Genomic DNA, 22256 nt, shown 5'->3' with positions numbered 1-22256 from the left:
GTCTTCCAGTGGTTACTTCCACCTTATTTTCCCAAGAGATGCATCTGATTGTATAAAATATTTATTGAAGAAATAAGGATGATACCAATTTTTTATACAACTCTGGCTACCAATGTTGATGGATCAATGCTAATTAGCCACTTGGAAAGAAGCTTACTGATGAATGTACCTCCCCTGGCACCTCTCTGCATGCGTACTATTTTTTCATCAGATGTTTTAAATGGATTATTTCAAAAGTGTAAATATATGAACAACCCTTAACTAAAAAATAACAACCACTATTACAAAACAAACAAAAAAAAAGCACCTAACATTGTACCTTAACTTTGTGCATTTATTTCATGAATTGTGCTTGTATATGAGAAACCCAAAATTATTAATGAAGAGCAGAATAAAAGATAGAGAATAGAAAGTGGGGAAATGTTTTTCAATTGGGAAGAGGAAGGAGATAGAAGGATGAGAGGGAGGGGGAGTAAATGAGGATAAAAATAAGGACCTAAAAATGGAGTCAAATAGGTTTTGAGCTTTATCCCCGGTACCAGGAAAAAAAAATGTAGACAAAGCTCATAAATCAAACTTAGAGTCAAATGTAGTAAAGGCAAGATAAAAGTTTATTTTACTTCCTTTTCTGTTTGAATATTTGAGATTTAACATCTTACCTTAAAGAATGTACTTTTCACATTAGGTGCAGGGAAAAAAAAGTACCTTCTATTTGCATAGTGAAGATTTACAACAGCTTTCTTTACTTTTTTTGCCACATGATACCTCAGATAAATTTTTAAAGAAATGGTAAAACTTTCAAGTTCTATCTCCCAGACTTCGATGTGTAGCTGTGAGCTCCGAGACGGATGTCAATGATCACATTCTCTAGTAATTTACAAGAGTAGGAGCCTTCACACAAAAAGCCACTGAAAATTTAATTACTTAACTTATACTCTTTAATTTGCATTAATATTTTCCCTTTGCTTACTTATAATTTTTTTTACCCAAAATATGTTTGCTGGGATGGCTTCCCTTTTATCTTGACTCAGGGCACTGCTGGCGCTGCTTCCTCCTGAAGGCGCATCCTTCTGTGAGCCTTGCTTTCCCTCCGGTAGGCTGGCAGAGGACAGTGGAGCAGCCTACACACAGAACTACTGTCTGTGCAGGCTAAAGACCGTGGTGATTTCACAGCATCTGGACACTTCATGTCCATGAAGTAGGAATTGGGGCTCTGCACGAGGCTCTTCTTACTGCCTCTTCCCGTCCTCTGGAGAGGGATGAAGGATATCTTTTTGCAAGAGGCATGTTCTCGTGGTGAGGTCCTCACCGCCGGAAAGGCTACTTATAATTTCTTTAAAGAAAGGTGTACCTATGTTCTTATTCTTTCTTTCAATATTTTAGAACATGTAATCATTCAGCAACTATAAAACAAAGTTCCCGTACTAAGTAATTGAATAATATACCATACCTTACATCTGAGAATGTTTCTTCTCGCTTGTTCCAACAGTTCTTTCTTCTCTACTGGATTCTGTGTTTGGTTGAATTTCACGATGAACTTTTCTCTAGTTAATAATAATGACCTAAATTAAAAAGCATTAATAAAATATTTATCATTGTCAATTTTTAATTAATCAACTTAGAGTAGCTAAGTATAACAATATTCTAGAAAAGGTAGAAAGAAGACCACCCTGTTGATTATGACCAAAGAAGGCTGCAAGCAGTGCAGGCTGGAAAGCTTTAACCCTACAGTTGGCTTGTTTTAAGAAGTAAGTCTGGCTGAAGCCTATACGACTCATGAGAGCACTGTGGATGGTGGTCAAGTTAGCATTGCCCACCCCCACCCCCACCCCAACAGCCACAGCAGAGACCGGAGAAATGGTCCGTGGGGCTGTGGGGCTCTGATGATACGGGATAACACAGCAGCCTAAGCCAGACATTACCCAAATTCTGCTCCCAGCGTTGAAACATTTTTAACTGAAAAAGACAAGTTAATCTTTAATCACAACTTATATCTGGTCTGTTTTTTTTTGCCCACCCCCACCCCCACCCCAACAGCCACAGCAGAGACCGGAGAAATGGTCCGTGGGGCTGTGGGGCTCTGATGATACGGGATAACACAGCAGCCTAAGCCAGACATTACCCAAATTCTGCTCCCAGCGTTGAAACATTTTTAACTGAAAAAGACAAGTTAATCTTTAATCACAACTTATATCTGGTCTGTTTTTTTTTCTCATTGAGTTTATTGGGGTATTTTAGGTATACAGTACAGCTATATTCATCATTGGGATCTTGTACCTTTACATGACAGGTCTTGGTAATTTTCCTATGAATGACTCTAATTTCTCACTCTTTATGGCTGAGTAGTATTGCATTTTATAGAAAAACCGCATCTTCTGTTCCTAACGCAAGAATTTTTGTCCCTTCTTTTACAAGCTTTGCCTGTGTCTGCAGTGTATCTTTAGCAACCACAAGTAGTGCCCTCACCCCAAATTAACAAATGATTGTGTAATCAATAAATATCAACGGTTAGGGCTGTTTCAGGGTCTTTACTTGCTCAGCTCTGACCATCCCAGTTCCCTGTTTCAGTTTGATTTCTGTCTCTGAGTCTTACTTTACATTGTAGTATCCAGCAAGAGATCAAGATCCTCTGCATGGGTCCTGATACTTGGCTTTTCCAATAAGAATGTTTCATACACACACAAAAAAAAATAATTTAAATGAAAAATATATGTGTAAATTTCATGGATTGATTTTGTTAACACTCAGATTAAGAAACAAATTCCCATTGTCAAATGTCTTTGTGATTGAAGAAAAAACATGTTTATGCCAGAGTCCTTTTACTATACATTTTGCTTATAGATAAAAGTTAAATTAATGCAGCTGTGGGTGAAATGACTGAGTAAGAGAAAAAAGAAGTATGAAGTAAGATCACTGAGGTAAAAAATAGCCATATTGATTTCACATGAGAAGGGAAACTACTGCAGGGCTTTGACAAAAAGGATTGCATGATTTAACTTGAGGCTTAACAGGAATGTTCTAATGCTATGTTGAAAATTGGAATAAGGGGAAATGGGATTTAACAAGAGGGCGTAGCCATACATTTGGTTAGGCAGGAAGTAATACTGGGTTTGAGCAGAATAATGGCAAAGTAAGTAAGGGGAACAGTTTGAGACCTGGATACGTTTTTATATTAGCCAACTAGACTGGCTAATGAAATAGGTATTCATCACGAGAAAAAGAAGTGTTTGATAGGATGGAACTGTCATTTACTGAGAAGAAGATAATTGCTAGAGAAGCAGATCTGGAATAAGTGTAGAGAATAAGTTCAAGTATTGGAGATGTTATGTTTGAGATCACTGTAATTATACAAGTAGAGATGAGAGAACAGGCAACTGGATATCAGGGAAAAGATTCAGATTAGATGCATCAAGGATTGAGTCTTCATCACATATATGATTTATTTAAAGCTTAATGAATAAAAAAAAACCCATGGAAAAATGTAGGAAGAGTAAACAGTATTTTAAAAAGAAGTGGTAAATTAAGTTTGAAGGTGTATAAAAGAGAAGAACTATGGTTATTATGATGCACTACAGAATTTAAGATGGGCATGGAATCAAATGTAACATTAAAAGAATAGTTAAAATAACAGAGTCATATCAGTGATTGTATTTTTGTGGAGCCCCAAAATTACTGGAGTTAGTATTAGGAGAAAACTAGAAAATAAAACACATTTATTTTTTAGCTTACTATGTTCTAAATTTACTAAATTAATTATCAGTGGGATATGGAAAAGATAAAATATATGTTTTGCTTGTAAATGACAGTCCCAGTGGGAGTCAAATGTAACCCAAAACTGACAGTGCTATATGATCACAGTTTAGCAGGAATTATGAAATGCACTGTAAACTGGAACCAAATAATATAAACAACCAATTCTTTAACTGCCTTAGAGAAAAGGATATGCATCTATTAATGGATTTGGTAAGCCTTTATTGGCAGTCTCTCATGTAGAGTAGTAATAAATCAAACATAAATATAAAAACAATGGAAAATCAACAAAATTGAGTTGGTGTTTTGTTTTAGTTTTTTGTTTGTTTGTTTGTTTTTGTTTTTTTGAGACAGGGTCTCACTATGTAGTGAGACTGACCTGGAACTCACATGTAGCCCAGGCTGGTCTCGAACTCACAGTGATCCTCCTGCCTCACCCTCCCAAGTGCTGGGATTACAGGCATGTGCCACCATGCCCAGCTGAGTTAGTGTTTTGTAAAGAAAAACAAAATCAAACAAACTCTTAGACTAAAAATATTCAAATAAAATCAGAAATAAAAAAGGAAACATTATAAAGGATGTCACTAAAATATAAAAGCTAAGAGAATATTATGAAAAATTATATACCAGCAAATTAAATACTATAGAAAAATAAGTAAATTCCTAGAAATATAACGTGCACCAAAAACAGCACCAATAGGTAGAAAGGGGGCTGGGGATGTAGTTCAGTGATACAGTGCCTGCCTGGCAAGGGGAAGGCCCTGAGTTTGATTCCTGGTACCTATTCCCCCAAACAAGTAGAAAGGATGCACTGACCAATTAAAAAAACAAAGCAATTAGATCAGTAATCAAAATCCTCCCAAAAGAAAAGCCCAGCACCAGATGTCCTTATGGGTAAATTCAACCAAGCATTCAAAGATGAACTAATATTGACCCTTTAAAATCTTTAAAAAATATATAAAGGACCATTTCCAAACTTTTTATACATGGCTAGCATCAGCCTAATACCAAAACCACATAGACACCACAAGAAAATAAAACCATAGGATATTTACCTGATAAACAAATTAAAATGCAAAATATCCTTAGCAAACCAAATTCAATAACACGTTTTGTTTAAAGTGTCTCACATCATGACTCAATGGAATTTATCTGAGAAGCAAGAATGTATAAATGTATAAAAAATCAACCATCACATTGTTAGAAATAAATGTGTGCAACAGAAAAAAAAGACACAAAACAGCATTTGACAAAGCTAAATCTCCATTCATAACTATAGCTCTTTCAACAAAATAGGTATAGAAGGGATTTACCTCAACCCAATGAAAGTAATATATTAAAAAGCCACAGCTAATGCCATAATCTTTTCCTCTATGACATAGTGAAGGGCAAGAATGCCCATTCCCAATTCTTCTTTTCAACATAGTACTGGAAACTGTAGCCAGAGCAACTATGCATGAAAAAAATAAGCATCCAAATAGGAAAATAAGAAGTAAAATTATCTCTGTTTGCAAATGATATGATAAAATACAGAGAAACCTTTAGAGATACCACCAAAAAAAAAAAAAATAGAACTAATAAATCCAGTAAAGATGCAGGATGAAAAATAAGCATAAAACATCAGTAGTATTTCTACACAAAAACTGTTAAAATAGATTCAATAAACTTACAGGATGAAAAAATAAGCATACAAATAGCAGTAGATTTCTATACACAACAATCTATTCAAAAAGTAAATTATGAATCAGAGCATTTACAATAGCAACCAAAATATCAAAATAAGATTAAAGAAGTGAAAGTCTTGTACATCAAAAATTATAAAACACTAATAAAAGAAGTTGTAGGAGACAAAGATAAGTCAGTATCCTGTGTCCAAGAATAAATGTTGTTAAAATATCAACACTACTCAAAATCGTCTACAGCCCATGCAATCACTATAAAATGACAATAGCATTATTCACAGAAATAGAACAATCCTAAAATTAATAGACCTTGAGTAGCCAAGGTGATCTTGATAATGAAGAACAAAGCCACAAGTATCAACTTTCTCACTTCAAATATATTACAAAGCTATATAGATCAAGATAACACGAGGGCCAGGGATTTAACTCAGTGGTGCCGCTGCATGCCTCACAATCCCAAGGTCCTGAGTTTGGTCCCCGGTACAAAAATAAAGACTAATTAGGACAAAACAGAAAAATCCAGAAATGAATCCATGCACCTAGAGCAAACTGATTATATGATAAAGGAAAAAAACAAAACAATGAGGGAAAGACAAAATCTTAAATTGGTAAACCAGATATCCACATGTACAAAAGGTAATAATTAATAAAATGATAAGAGAACCTACAGATTAGGAGAAAGTTTTTGCAAACCATACACCTGGCAAAGAGTTAATATCCAAAATATATAAGGAAGTGAAGAACTCAATAGCAAAAATCAATTAAAAATGGGCAAATAACATGACATATATTTCTCAAAAGAAGATATATAAATGTTCAACAGTATATGAAAAGATCTTAGGCATCAGTAATCATCAGGTAAATGTAAATAAAAGATAAATATCATTCCATACTTGTAAAAAAGGTTATTATCAAAAGACAAAATATACTAAGTATTATCAATGAGAGAAGAGAACCTTTGTATATTATTTGTAGAAATCTAAATTGGTGCAGCCATTATAAAAAAAAACAGTATGGAGATTCAAAAAAAATCTAAAAGCAGTGTTAGTCCACATCCAATAGAATACCTAACATTTAAAAGAATGACAACATCAGGAATTTAAGAGGATGTGCAATATTTACTCTCATGAGCTATTTGTGGTAGTGAGAACTGGTACAACTACCATGTGGAAATCAGTTGGACGTTATCTTGCAAGATTGAAAAACAAATGCCTACTATCATGGCAGTTTCACTGCCTGATATATGTCCACCAGAAACATGTGCACTTGTTCACATAGTTCACCCAGTGAAATATAATAACACAGCATGTATAGAACTTATTTTTCATAAGAGCTAAAACTTGGGATCAAACCAATTATTTATCTTGAATACACAAACGTGGTATATCTTTACATAAAAATTTTTTTAAACTAGTCTTTAGGGACAAATTTGCCCTTGGGTTATTTTCTTATTCTCTTCTCCCCCAAAACCTAGTAAAAGTGAATGTCAGCTCTGTTATTATAACCACTGCTTAAGGTAAAAATGGCTCATGATTGGTTATACTGCATCTGGACTGAGCGTTGCAAACAAACTACAAATACTTAATAAAGACAACAGCTGGACTTGTCTGAGTCCATGTCCCTTATAGGAAGGAATAAATGCAATGACTGTGTGACTTTGATTGATCGCATTTATGAACAAGAGTATCTAAGCCTGTGTGTCTGTCTCACTAAGTCAGTCTCACTCTGTCTCGCTCTCCCACTCTCATGGCTACATGTTGAACAGCTAAAGAAGGCTAGCTCTCATTTCTGTGCTGTTGTGTGAGCTTTTATGAAAACTGTCACAAAGAAATCTACCAAATGATCCAGTGATTACATGTCTGGCTGTATATCCAAAGGAAACAAAATCACAATAACAAAGAGATATATGTTCATGTTTATTGCATTACTATCCACAGCAGCTAAAACATGGCATCAGACTAGGTACCCAAAAACAGATTGAAAGATAAAAGAAGTATGACATATATACATAATAGATTTTTTTTTTTTTTTGTACCAGGGATCGAACTTGGGTCCTTGCTCTTGAGGAAGGCAGTGGCACCAGTGAGCTAAATCCCCGGCCCATAATAGAATATTATTCAGCCAAACAAAGAATAAAATCCTGTTGTTTGCATCAAAATGGGTGGAACTTTTGGTCAATATGTTAAGTGAAATAGGTCAAAAACAAAGAAACAAATACTAACTGATCTATGTAAAAGCTAAAAGAAGTCCACAAGAATATAGAAGGCTGAATTACATGAAAGTAGAGAGTGGATAAAGATGGATTTGATCAATGCATACTACATGCATATTTTGAAATATCATGCTGAATCTTATTAAATTTTATGTACTTAAAACAGTGTATGACACATGTTAAATATGAGTTAACAATAACTGGTATAATTATCATTAACATTTTGCAAACATGTTTTCTCTTTTTTATTGTCAAACTAACTTTGAGCATACATTAAAATTTTATGCATATAAATGATTATATTTTCTTTCACAGTTTCTAGGGTTTTTCAATTAAAATGCTCTCCCTCATCCAAATAACATGTAAATGGACATTTAAGTTTACTTTCCACTGATTTTTATATTTATATTTTAATCTATTTGAAATTTATCTTGGAAAATATTGAGAAGTAAGAGTTTAATTGAGTGAGCTGCTTGTAGCCAATAATTTTCTTTCAGAGGTATGGTAAATATGGGGAAAAAGGGAAATGAGTAACTACAGTAGACAAATGTAACAAATATTGCTTCAGCCAGGTGATCAAAGTTAACATCAACAGTGATAAATTTCACAGATACAATGATACCCTGGCACAGGGGTCTCTCAAAAAATCTTATAACCCCAGTATAATCATGAGAACATCATTGGATGAAATTACAATACAAGAACATTCTACAAAATGCTTGACCAGTACTTTTCAAAACTGTCAAAGTTGTTTAAAACAAAGGATGAGAAACTGTCAAATTCTAAAAGAACTAAAGGAGACATTTCAACTAACTGTAACTTGGTATCCTGTATAGATATTCATATAGTTATAGGATCCTGGTACAGAAAATGTACAATAGATAAAAGTAGGAAAATAAAAATAAAATTTGGAAAATATGGACTTTGACTAAGAAGAATACAACAAGATGGTTTAATACAGAGATACACATACCATACTAACATAAGTGTTAACAACAGGAAAAACTGGGTACAGAGTACATGGGAACTCTATACTGTCTTACTTATTTAAACAGTCCAAAACAATAAAATGTATTTCACAAAAACAAATGCCCAACAGATAAGGAATAGAAGACTGATAAAAGACATCACTTGAACCAGACATTTGCTAATTTGTTGATTCTTATTGAGTACCTGCTATGAGTCAAGCACTTTTCTGGGCATAGAGCCTCACGGATTTTGCACTCTGATGGGAGTGAATAGATATCCAAACCACAAATTATGAAAAGATAATTTTCTCAGAATGATAGTTGCTATGAAGATACAACCAGAGTAGTGTGGAAAAGAATAGCAGAAGAGTGCTACCTTATTTTACATGAGGCAGTCAGGGAACATTTTGAGGAAGTGACAACTAAGTTGAGAAAAAGATGAGGAAATCAAGAGACAAAGACACTAAAAAGATTAATGATGAATTCAGAAAGGGAGGAGGGGTCAAGATCTTACGAGATATTTGGGCCACAGGAGGCTGGATTTTACTCTAGATGGAATAGGAAAGTATTGAAGAGTTTAAACTAGAGCATAAGATTTCATTCATGTTATTGAAAGATAACTGTGGTTGCTGCTCAGGGAACAAGTGAGTGAGGGTAGAAACGAGGCTGTGGTGGAACACGGGGAATGAGATAATATTGACAAAGTGGGGACAGGTGGTTGTGCTAGTGGAGATAAAGAAAACTTGCTTAGAATTACATGACTACATAGGGCCAAGAACTTGTCTCAGGTCTAATTTTAAACCCTGGAATATGTTCTGTAATTTAATATTAATTTAGCTCTCTATTATCCCTTGCTGAAATTGAGTTTCTTAAGTTTCTCCTTATTATTATATAAACGATTTGCTTAGTGAACATCTGGTGTTTGCCTTATATATAATGATCGAAAAGTACAAAATGTATTTTCTTAGCTTCATGAAAGGGAAAGAAGTCTCTCAGAGAGTATCATCTCAAAGGATATATCTTTAAAAGTAAACAAAGCCTATATTTAAAATAAGCTGTGTGTCAAAATCTTTTCTAGTTCTTCTTCCAGTATCTCTCAGAATGATTTAGAAAAGCATGCAGTACATGCTATTCTTAACAAATAATCATCAATCCAATTTAAGCAGATTTTTTCCTTACCAAACTTATACACATATAACATCCAGGATTTCACATACAAATTAAAAAATATATTCTCAAAAATTAGATATTTTATTTCAGATTCTTCACAGGGTTTGAGGATAAAGCTTTGGGATAAAAATAATATCTAACTCAATTTATATGTATAGAATACATTTTTTAAATTTTAGTTTATCATTTATTTTTCAATATATATTGTGGTTAGTAATACTTCATTAAAAATATGAAAATCTTATCATTTTTCCACTTTCAGTACAGATATTGAGTGCCTTAATTGGCCTCCTACAGCTCATATTAATAAATATTTAATGGGAAATAAATATAGCTACTTTTAACAACTTCTTTCCTATCACAAATAAAGGTTGTTATCCAAATTAATTCTTATTTAATGAGATATACAATACATGAAAAGAAACAAAGAAAGAACTTTAAATATAGAGGCATTTGAAAATATACTTTTGTTTCACATATTCCAATTTCTTCAAAATATCAACAGATTTCACAAAGATGAATATAATCTAAGAATAGAAGAAAAGCAGTGAATAAACATGACCATTCTAATTTGACAGAGAATATACCAAAGTCTCTTGTTTGCATAAATACACAATCTAAACTACCTATCTATATGAAGATATTTAGCTAGATGTATACAAAATATTTTGCTAGATACAAGGAGGAAGAGGAACCAGAACTGGCCTCATGAAGTCTACAATCTGGGAGAGAAGTGAAACACATAAACAATGTAGCATAATGAAGATGTACTTTAAAAAGGAAATGAAATCCTGTGAGAAAGCAAGGCGCACCTTTAATTTCAGAACACAGGAGAATGAAGTTGGAAGATTGTAGATTCAAGGCCAGCATGGACTACACAGTGAGAATCTGCCTCAAAAAAAAAAAATCCTATGAGAATTTAGAAGTAAGTTCACAATTCCAACACTTCCTAGTTCTATACTCTTTCATTGAATCACTTAATCTATGGGAAATATAATTTCCCACCTGAGGAAATGGGGACAAAGTCTTGCATTATTTAAAAAGTAGTAAAACAGGCCACACAGCCTAGTTCCTGGCATATATTCAGTGCTGGAAAATGTTTAGTTATGAGCATTACTATTTTTGATTAGACACTTAGAAAAAGTTCTTTGCCCTTGAACAATGAAGTATAAACAGAAACCAGAGTGCAAGAGAGTAGTAGTTGTTCTTGTAAAATAATTTATTTGCTCCTTTAGGCATATGACCACTCAGAGATAATCAAGTAGCTAGAAATCATACTAAACCAAACTAAAATTGATCATCTTAAAGCAATGGGGCTTGGTGACTATTGGAACATGAGAAAAGAAAGGTTTGTGGTCTATATGGTTAGTTACAGCAAGATGACATCAAGACAACTGGATGGGAAGAATCTGGGCAGAAGATCTGTACCATTCTAAGAATACTGAGTATGATTTACCTATGGGACAGACATCCAAGCAAGTGAAGAGGTCTACAATCAAATGAAATTTTAATACAGGCATATGAAGTAGGGAAGATCTGGAAGGAAAGATATAAATTTACTTCCATATGGGTGACAGCCTAGGCCATGAAACTTCTAGAAGAGGAAAAAAAGAAACAAAAAAGGAAATATTTGAACAAATCCCAGAGTTATGAGATGAGAGACAAAAGAAACAGTACCTATGATAGAAGGTTATTCAGGAAAGAATTCAGATACATGTCAATTTGTCGTGTGAATTCCTGCTCAGAAAATTGTTCATTACTCAAATATCCTGCTGAACTAGTGGGTTTAAGTCCTATATTAGGGCCAAATGGTTCCCTGCCCTCTGTTAATTACTGATTTGGTGGCAACAGGTGTCTGACTCAAGATGCCTCTCTCAAAGGAGCTTGGATAATTGGCTGATGTTTTAATTAGTTGGTATTGATACTGAAAGGTCCTGTAGAGCCAAGAGATAGACTGCTAAAAGTTGGTTCAAAATACTGAAGCAGCTTAAATTTTAGAAAGCTGCTTCTTCACAATAACCCACAATCAATGTCTGACAGATAATTTACTCATATAAAGCCAGCATTCCTAAGCTTTTAAGAATTTAAAGTAGTGTGAAGACTTGGTCTGCTAATTTGACCATTTTATCTCTGGCATGTGTTATAGAGTACATAGGAAAAAGGCCTGCTTCATGGAAATAAAAATTTCTAGACTAAGATATCAAAGAATAATAAATTTAAAATGAAAACCGTCATTGGAAGTATACATATGTAGAAAGACAAAAAGATCATTAGAGTTAATGTTGTGAAAGTCAGTTGGACACCTTTAAGAGAATAGTTTCATTGAGAAAGATAAAATCAGAATGCAGATTTCACATTTAATACATGGGTTAAAAAAGAAAAAACTTTAAATATCAACTACACTTTTAATAAGTTTGTTACAATAATATAAAAAGTGGAATTAAAATAGAAATTTCAAATAACAATTAACACAGCTTCTCCTAAAACCCAGAGGCAACAGCAGGATAAAAAAGGGCTGACTCTTTTGCTGTGTATATAGTACATGAGGATTCAGGGACAAAGTTACTAATCTTAAGGACATAAATAAAGAGTTAATGATATGGCCATGGTGTAGAAATGTATTAACACATCCCTTAATTTATTACCCCTTACTTTATTACTGACTTATTGAACTTGGACTTGGGTTTTTAAAGTTCGGTTCTGAAAATATCCTCTTTCTTCCCTGATAACTCCATGACTGAGGTTTTATGGTATGAAACCAGAAATAGAGACATCATATTCATTTCTAAAAATATAAATGGTTTTCTACAGTCTTTTAATAAGTCTTTGCATATCTTTGAATTTCAAATTTTTATTCAATCTTAAAAAATGAAATACAGTAATATCATTCACCTTAAAATGCAAGTCTTCTGACTTAGTAGTTACTAATAAGGGAAATTCCAAACAGATAAATAGAGGGTATATTGTTGATAAACACTGAATTATAAGCAAAAAGCTATTTGGAAGAAAACTGAAGGCTACAAATATTTAGAATAATAAAAACCTATTTCATTTTCTAAATGTGTCTAATGTAGACATTCTATTCTGCAATTGGTAACAGTCAATGGTCAGTTCAAGGTTGTACCTAAGAAGCCTACTTAAAAATAAAAACACTGCAAAGTTCAAAATCAGCTTTTGTAAAATATAATTATTAATCCCAATAAGGTTTAATTGGTTGTCATGACAGTAAGTATTCCAATTGTTGTCTTTAACTACCAAAACCAACTGTGTATTCTTTTGCTTAAGGAAAGACTTTCAAATACTTTTATCTTTGTATTCTCTCCTATTTTCCAGTGGAAGTAAAAATCAGTGATTGATAAGATTTACCCTAAAATATGTGGAAAAAAAACTAACATATATACCAGTGGAACAGAATAGAAAGTCCAGAAATCCATATATTTACAACTAAGTAATTTTTTTTTTTGGCTTTTTGAGACAGGGTCTCACACTATGTTGTTGAGACTAACCTGGAACTCTTTATGTAGCCCAGGGTGGTCTTGAACTCACAGTGATCCTCTTGCCTCAGCCTCCTGAGTGCTGGGATTACAGGTGTGCACCACCAGGCCCAGATACAACTAAGTAATTTTTGACAGACACCAAGAACATACATTAGATAGTCTCATCAATAAATGGTGCTCACAAAACACAAACAAACAAAACATCAAAGACCTAACTGTGACACCTTAAATCATGAAACTATTGGAAGAGGAGAAACACTTCAAGACACTGCTATTGGCATAGATTTTCAAATAAGATTTAAGAAGCACAGACAGAAAAATAAATAGAAAAATAAATTTTATCAAACTAATTATTTTCTGCATAAAAATTAAAACAATCAAAAGTGAAGACTTCAGCAGAAAAATATAGAATATTTACAAACTATTCAATGAAGAATTAATATCAAGAATATATAATAACTCAAATGCCAAAAAAAAATACAACTTAAAAATGGGGAAATGATAACACACATTTCTCAAAAGAGGACACACAATGGGCCAGGATTAGCTCAGTGGTTCCATCACCTGCCTCACAAGTGCAAGGTCCTGAGTTCAATACCCAGTCCCCCTCAAAAAAGGAAGCAGATACACAAATGGGCAAGTCTATGAAAAAATGCTTACTGTCAGAGAAATGCAAATCAAAACCAAAATGGCATATTATCTTACCCCAGTAAGAATGGTTGTATCTAGAAGACAAACAAACAAAAAAAAATGCTAGCAACAATGTGGGAAAAGAGGAATTCTTATAAACTATGGGGGAGTGTAAACTAGCATAGGCATTGTGGGAAACAGTGTGGAATTTCCTGAAAAAAACTAAAATTAGAAGTGCCAAAAAAAAAAAAGAAGTGCCATATGATTTAGCCTTCCCACTACACAGACAGAATTAGTACATTATAGTAAGTGAAATAAGCCAGGAATAAAAAGACAAATACCGCATGTTCTCACACATATGTGGAAGCTAAAATAGCTGATCTCATGGAAGTAGAGGAGAAAATAGTGGTCATTATAGGCTAGGAAGGGAAGGGGAGTTTGAGAGACAAGCAAAGATTGGATAATGGTACCCAAATACAGATAGGAGAAAAACGTTGTAGCGTCGATAGCATAGTTAAAGTGACTACAGTTCACAATATTTTGTAATATATCTCAGAACAACTAGAAGAGAACAGTTCAGGGATTCCCCATACAAAGAAATGATTATTATTATGATTGAAACATTACATATTGTATATATGTATGAATTTATCACTGTATTCAATTCATATGTATAATTATTACATGAACATTCAATAAAATTTAAAATGTCTTAAAACGAATGTGCATTTTTGTGCTAATCTTTCCCTGATGCCACAAAGGAAAATTTCATGAAATCAAGGCCACTCGTGTGAAGAGCTCATCACATCACTAATGTAAGATAATATTTCAAGTAGTAAATGAAGTAGAATGTTGGCAATGTTTGTTTTCTTTCCTTAATAATGGATTTTTGCTAGAAAATCATAAATATCAGACAGTTCCAGAATTCAATTTGAGTAAGTCCCTGGATAAAGGTGATCACAATCCAACTTTCTCTACTAACCTAACCAGACAAAATCCCAAAACAAGCCTAATCCTGTTCAGTTGCCCCATAAGTCATCTGGGAGAAGAATAAAGCTGACATGGCAACCAAAGCTATGGAGCATAGTTTGCAGGCCTTGTTCAAGAAAATGAATCTCAAGGAACACTCAGAAAGATTTTTCTTCCATCACCAGGGAATTAGTTTAAGTGCTACAAAAAGAGCAATATTATTGTAAATTAATCAAGATATATACTCATTCTTTTTCATGTAGCAGATCAAGACTAAAAGCCCCACAGTGTAAGACATTCAGATTTTTCTAAATCTTGCTACTTACTCTACTCTTCTCTACATACACCTTCCATTTCATAGCCTAAGGTGTCTGCTATAACTACTGCAATCACATTCCCAGTGCAAACTGAAAGCAAGTGGTAGAGGGAAGAACAGGAGATAGATCACTTCTCTTAGAAGACACAAAATGGCGGTTGTGGACATTTGTGCCGCACATAACTAACCAAATTATGTCCGTGACCACATCCAGCAGCAAGAGAAGCTAAGCAAAGCATTCTTTACTGGTTGGCTATGAATCAGACACAAGAAAGAAGAGAATATGCCCATCATGCAGGCACATCTGCTGTCTCTTGGTCACAAATTTGCAAGTTCTGATTCAGTGATAAGCTTGGTCCAAAATTGCACCAAGTTTCTTGCCAAATTTTAACTTCTTCTTTAGTTCACTGCATTGATCTTGTGTACTCCAAGTAAGGTATTATTATCTTGGTTATTGTGTCAAGATGTGGTCCCAGATTCAGAATTGCTATAAACCGAAGTATACGAGGACTGTGGTTGCCAAGCACTTGAAAGACTACTTATTGTGTACACATAATCACATGAGTAGTTGTTGATCTTGCATTTGGAACACTAAATCCTAAAGGAAACAACACTACAATATAGTGAAAGTGTTCAAGCTCTGTACGGTTATCTGGCTCCTGAAATGCTCTCTTTGTGGCTATGTCATCTGTAATCAATACCAAATGTCACAAGTATAGATGTCTCAGGCTGAAATGAAAAGGCCAATTGCAAGTTCCTAAACATTCACATTTCATTTAAAGCCTTATAATAATTCAAATAAAAGAAAAACACCACTCACCAAGCAGACAAATAGCCAGAATGTAAGAGTCTAGAAAAGTTTTTTCTTGTTACTGGCAGCACACATTTAAAATCCACCTTTCAGAGGTATATTGAACTATAAATGTGTATTTTTAAAAAAATATATATATAATATATTACAAGAAATATATAGGATATTTTAAAATATTTAGAGCATGTATTTGTAAAGAATATTTTATAAATATAAGTGAAAGAACATTAATAAAAAGGAAAAAATGTAGGCTTATTAACATTTCAGGAAGCTATAAAGATTACAATTTCCCAGATACAAAAAAATACTGAAGAAGTTTTGGTGAAAAAAATACATAAAAGGATCTAACTGTTTAACTAAATTTTCTCAATGTTTCATATTCCATTTAGTTCTTTTTAGCCAGCTAAAATAAATGTGTATAATTGATGTAAGTCTTCAAAAATTTTGTCTCTTTCATCTCTGAGATAAAGTAGCAAAAAGACAGGAAACTATATACAATAATAATCTTAGCTATCAGAGAAAATTATCACCAAATAATATGCTCTGAATGAGTAATCCACTGCAAAATTTTTTTATATTGATCAGATCTGATTTTATTCAGGATTTACACTTATTCAAATTTGGAATAGGCAAAGAGGTTAATAAGAAACAGAATAACAAGTTACTAAAAATATGTAAATTACCTAAATAATATTATCTTAGTATTACTTTGAATCTTTTTCCCCCATTAAGTTTACTGGTACATTTAAAGCAAACAATACAGTTACATTTATCATTGGGATCTTGTACCTTTACATGATATATCTTGGTTCTTTTTTTTCCCCCATTCCCCTGGCCTCCCTTCACCCACTTCACCCTTCTCTATTTACAAAGACTTTGTTTCCATTTTTTCACTTTTTCTTTTCCCTTATTTCCTTTGCCCTCTTCTTCCCACTTCCCCTTTAGCCATTTTCTTTCTATTTCACCCTCTCAATTATACCATTTGAACCTTATTTACATTTTTAGTTCTTCACACCAGAGAAACTATTCGGTATTTACTCAAGTGTGTCCAGTTTATTTCACTTAAGAGTATAGGCCCAATGTGCATCCATTTAGCTATAAATGTTTCTAGTTTCTCATTCTTTATGGCTGAGTAATGCTCCATTTTATAGAAAAATCACATCTTCTTTATCTAGTCTCCAGTGGATGGACATTTGGGTTGTTTCCAACTTTTAGCTATTACCAACTGTGCTGCTATAAACATGGGTGCACATGTATCACTGTGGTATGATTCTTTTAAATCTTTTGGAAAGATACCCAGCAGAGAGATAGCTGGGTCAAATGGAACCTCTAATCCTAGTTCTTTGAGGTATCTCTATATTGATTTCCACAGTGGTTGCACCAGTCTGCACTCTCACCAACAATGGAGGAGGGTTCCTTTCTCCCCACAGCCCTGCCAGCATTTGTTATTGGTTGATTTCTTGATAGCAGCCATTCTTTCTGGGGTAAGGTAAAATCTCAATGTTGTTTTCATCTGCATCTCTCGAATGACCAGCGATGTTGAACATTTTTTCATCTATTTATTTGCTGCTTTTACAGTCTCTAGCCTCCCTATTGGTGTTAGTTTGTTTTGTTCTGTCTTTTCCTCTTCTCTTCAATAGTTTCCTAGAGTTTGTGTGATCTTCCAGTGTCCTCTGACCTCACTTCTAACCTTTGTCTAAACTATCTATCATTCCCTCCCCAAATCCTTCTAAATCCTCATCCTAACAGGTAAAGTTGCTATACTGGAGAGTTTATTCACTATAAACATATTTGGGCTGGTCCTCTATTTTTATTTAATTCGCACAGTTAAAGGTGATAGATTCATAACTACCACAAATTGTCATATTCTAAGCTGTGACTGAGGCTATTTTGTTGCTGACTGTATCACTTGGGCCAAGGCGTTGTGATTGATCTAATCAGTTGTCCTTCCTGGTATAATGAAAACGAGATTGCCTCAGAGACATTAGAGACTCAAAACCTACAGATCAGCTATATCTGGAAGATTGAAGTATTAACCCAGGAATTAAACCAAGGACAGGACCAACGATAAAAATAGAAATGAGAAGGCATTAAAACAAAACACAAACACAGACTTCCGCCCTACCAAAGGTAAACTTCACTGCACAGTTTTATGATTTTTTCTTTGCCCCAGAAGTGTGTAGACTTCCATGCATGATGAAGTGAATCTGCATGAAGCCCTATGTTGATATTTCAAAAACTCATTTTCCCATGAGGAAGGACAAGTGCAAAACACTGAGGATGAATCTTAGGAAAATATTCATGGTACAGATAACAGAAACCAAAGTAATGCTCCTAATGCACGTACAACCCTGACTCATGTCAAACATCTGGTTTCTCTTGATGAAGAGGGTCACAGTAAAAGGAGCAGGTGTGTTTTCTATATGACCCTGTGGTGAAAAGAGCCCAGGATAGTCAAGGTGTGGGGAACTTACAGTAGAATCTCTCTGTATTGTCTGATGAAATATCTAAAGACTATCAGAACTGAGCCACTACCCTCTCCCTATCCCCAAGGAGCTAGATAGAAGTCTATCTTCATGTTTAATAAAAATGATCCTAATAGTTTTTAAATTTTTATCAGTACATCTTTGCAGTACATAATGATTAGAGTCACTCTAAGGAATTTCTACATATATACAACACATTTCAGTTCCCTTCCTTTTTCCCCCCTCCCTCCACCCACTTGCATTTTTCCAGCATCAAATTCCTTTATATATCTTACAGGACTTTACAAAGTTGATTATCATATAAACAGATTGAAAACCAGAATGACAGACCAAAGAACACATAAAACATGTAAGAAAATCTAACTAAATCGAGGTGCACTTTTAGATACACTGTCCACACTGGATTACGTTTTCTTTTTCTATCTCTTTTTTACTATTATCTGTCTTTTATTTTGTACTTTATACCTGTATTGAGTTTTTCATATAAGAGAAGCCATTTAAGCTTGTGTGGCCAAGTTACTTCACTTAACATTATGGTCTCAAGATTTAACCTCCAGGCACACATAGACTGTTGGTCAAGAAAACTCTGGCAAAAAGAACTAAAAGAACCATATCACAGAGATATATGCACACCTGTGTTTATAGCAGCACAGTTTGTAATAGCTAAAACTTGGAAACAGTCCATTTGCCCATCAGTTGGAGACTGGATAAAGAAGATGTGTAGAGCCGGGCATGGTGGTGCACATCTGTAATCCCAGCACTCGGGAGGCTGAGGCAGGAGGATTGCTGTGAGTTTGAGGCCAACCTAGGCTACATAGTGAGTTCCAGGTCAATCTCAACTACATAGTGAGACCCTGTCTCAAAAAACCAAAGGAAAAAAAATGTGCTTTTTCTATAAAATGGAATACTACTCAGCCATAATGAATGAGAAATTAGAGTAATTCATAGGAAAATGGATATACATATTGAGGATATACTCCTAAGTGAAATATATAAGTCACACATGTATAAATACCAAATAGTTTCTCTGGTGTGAAAAACTATAATGGTACATAAGATCCTAATGGTATAACTGACCTTGTGAAATACAAGAAAAGAGCTAAAGGTGTAGGGAAAGAGGGAAGGGTAGAGGAAAGGTAATAAGGGAAAAGAAAGAAAACATGAGAAAATGAAAAAATGGAAATAAAGTGTTTGTAAATGGGGAGGGGAGGAGGGAGTAAAGGGAGGGCAGGGACAAGGGGAAAAAAATGAGAACCAGGACCTGTCATGTAAAGGTACAAGATCCCAATGATGAATGTAACTGTACTGTATACCTAGAATGTACCAATACACTCAATGAGAGAGAAAAAAAAGAAAGAAAACTCTGGCAAATCAATTTAGTTTCTGTTGTTCACAACTGGTAGCATCTACAAGTGTGCACAGAAAAATAAATGCTGACATTCCTTAAGGGTGACACATTGCTCCAGACCTCAAAAATATGCAGGAATATTTTCCCTGGAGGCAAATTAGTAATAACAAAACACAAGAAAAAAATGAAATGAAGAAAATGAAGACACAAACTTTCTAAGGCTGCGGTCTTTTCAGTTATGAGGACATATTCCAAAACTAACACACTTAACCCACAACATGTGTAGATGCATCTGGCGGCAATCAAAGATCTTAAGTTTACATAGCAGATTTGAAGAAACTAAGTTAGTCACAGAATATAAGACATAACTCTTTTAAACCATTTATATGCACTGACCATTTTTTTATTTTTTCAGTATAAAATTAAATATATTACATATGCTAGATAAATTACAGCAAAACTACTCAGTCTTTGTGGATCATACATTACGAATTCTACTTTCCTCACTATAGTGGTCTGGATGAGAAACAACTTCTCAAGCTCTCTTTTGTTTATATAGGTTGATATGGTGTTAGGGCAAGGATATATAACACAAAACAACCAGAGAAAATCCCCCCCAAGGTTGTAAAGTTTTCAAGAAGTTCTTTAAAGTTTCACTAGCACTCATTTTAGAAAATTTACTCCAATCGCTTCTCGGCCTTTTGGCTAAGATCAAGTGTAGAAAATTTACTCCAAGAAAATGATTTGAAGTATAGGAAAACATGCTGTTGTGGCTAAATTTAAAATAGGAAAGGACTAAGAAACAATTAAAATTCTTCATACACGAGTAGTTATTAAAACTTTAATCTTATGCATTTTATGTTTTTTCTGTGATAAATTAAAACTGATGAGTATAAAAAAGATAGTGAGTACAAAATTTGCAAAACATGTTAAAAATATTTATGAGTATAGAAAATACTTATTTTAAATGGAAAAAAAGTACAGATTTCTATATACAATTATACAGGAATTATATAATATGCAGTTTGGGAAAATGGATAAAACATTATAAGCCAGGTGTTGTAATCCCAGCATTCTGGAGGCTGAGGCAGCAGGATTGCTGTGAGTTCGAGACCAGCCTGGGCTACACAGTGAGTTCCAGGTCAGTCTCAATTACATAGTGAGACACTATCTCAAAAAACAAAACAAAAAAGATAAAACATGAATGAAGCTATTGAAAAAATAGGACATTTGAACATTTTCACCCTTGGTGAGATAGCATGATTTATTTTTTATTTTCACAATTTTCTTTCACATTTTAAAAATTAGAGTATATTAGTTATACAGAATAGTGGGATTCATTTTGGCATATCCATACACGCATACAACACACTTCGATAATTTTCATTACCCTTCTTCTTCTCTCTACTCCCCACCCTGATCCCCTTCCTCTTTTCTAATTGTCTCCCTTCTTACATCAGCAATTTTTAACTTTTTTCAGTTTCTGAACTTTCAAAATTCTCTATAATGGATTCCCTACTTTAATAATACAAATTTTGCTTACCTTGATGTATGACTCTTATTTTTACTTGAGTTTTTAAAATTAAATTTCAAGAGTTCCTCATGACAGGGAGAAGATATTACTCCAAAGTTATTCATTGCAGGTGATTTGTTAACAGGCATAATTACAGATCATAAATCTGAATAAAAATATAAAATTTATTTTAGGATAGAAATTCATTCACAGTACTAAATAATACATATAATGCAAATACATGATTTGTGGAAAAGGGAGCAAGAATGAAAATCAGGATTAAGAGCAGCTTATTAAGAAGCAATTTAAATTTAAACTCATACCTGGGAATCAAGCCTAACTTTGCTGTCAAAACCCATATGCTATCTATTATGTTACTATTATAGATATATTCGTTCATATAGTATCCAGTCTTTATTATAATTTATCAGTTTTATGAGTGAAACCATTGTAAGAACAGCCTAATAACTAGGAGGTTACATTACACAAGACTAATAGATCTACTTACCTGCTTTGAGCCTGTTTCCTACTTGTAAAATAGGGATAATATCTCCTCATAGAGTTCCTGTGAGAAATAAATAGTTTAGCATATATCAATTAGTTAGAATAGAGCTTGGCATACAGGAAACTTTACATAAATACTTACAGTCATTATGAGACCAGTATGTCTTCTGTATTTTAAGGTAACTTCTTATTCCTGCTTATGGCTCTTGCCTTTCTGTCAGATAGATTATGCTCTCTCAGCTTGCCCTCATATTTAGGTTTCTTTTCCTTTTGAAGAATATCTGAGCATATCTTATGAATATATAACCAAAACTAGAACATGCTATTTGTGGTTAGTGGAGTATTTGACAAAATCAAATGGGCAGTTATGTTAATACTTAAAGATTTTGCATTCCATTTT

The 22256-nt window shown here is 33.8% G+C and overlaps 1 protein-coding gene and 1 pseudogene across 3 annotated transcripts in view; both read right to left on the bottom strand.

The window, feature by feature from the left end:
- Positions 1 to 21919, bottom strand: part of Tmem232 (transmembrane protein 232) — a 196794-nt gene extending 174875 nt beyond the window's left edge. For all 3 annotated transcript variants that reach the window (XM_010632230.1, XM_010632231.2, XM_010632232.1), the window contains exons 1-3: positions 21861 to 21919; positions 21383 to 21518; positions 1451 to 1562 (exon numbers count right to left, since the gene is read on the bottom strand). In XM_010632230.1, coding sequence (XP_010630532.1) covers positions 1451 to 1562; positions 21383 to 21501 — 231 coding nt within the window. In that variant the 5' untranslated portion in view covers positions 21502 to 21518; positions 21861 to 21919. The remainder of the gene's footprint in view (positions 1 to 1450; positions 1563 to 21382; positions 21519 to 21860) is intronic.
- Positions 882 to 1316, bottom strand: LOC117286756 (annotated as a pseudogene).
- Positions 21920 to 22256: the final 337 nt, after the last annotated feature.

Source organism: Fukomys damarensis, unplaced genomic scaffold, assembly GCF_012274545.1.
Source record: "Fukomys damarensis isolate Sample0158 unplaced genomic scaffold, DMR_v1.0_HiC HiC_scaffold_3, whole genome shotgun sequence".
Taxonomy (NCBI): domain Eukaryota; kingdom Metazoa; phylum Chordata; class Mammalia; order Rodentia; family Bathyergidae; genus Fukomys; species Fukomys damarensis.
This window is presented reverse-complemented; position numbering and strand designations above follow the sequence as displayed.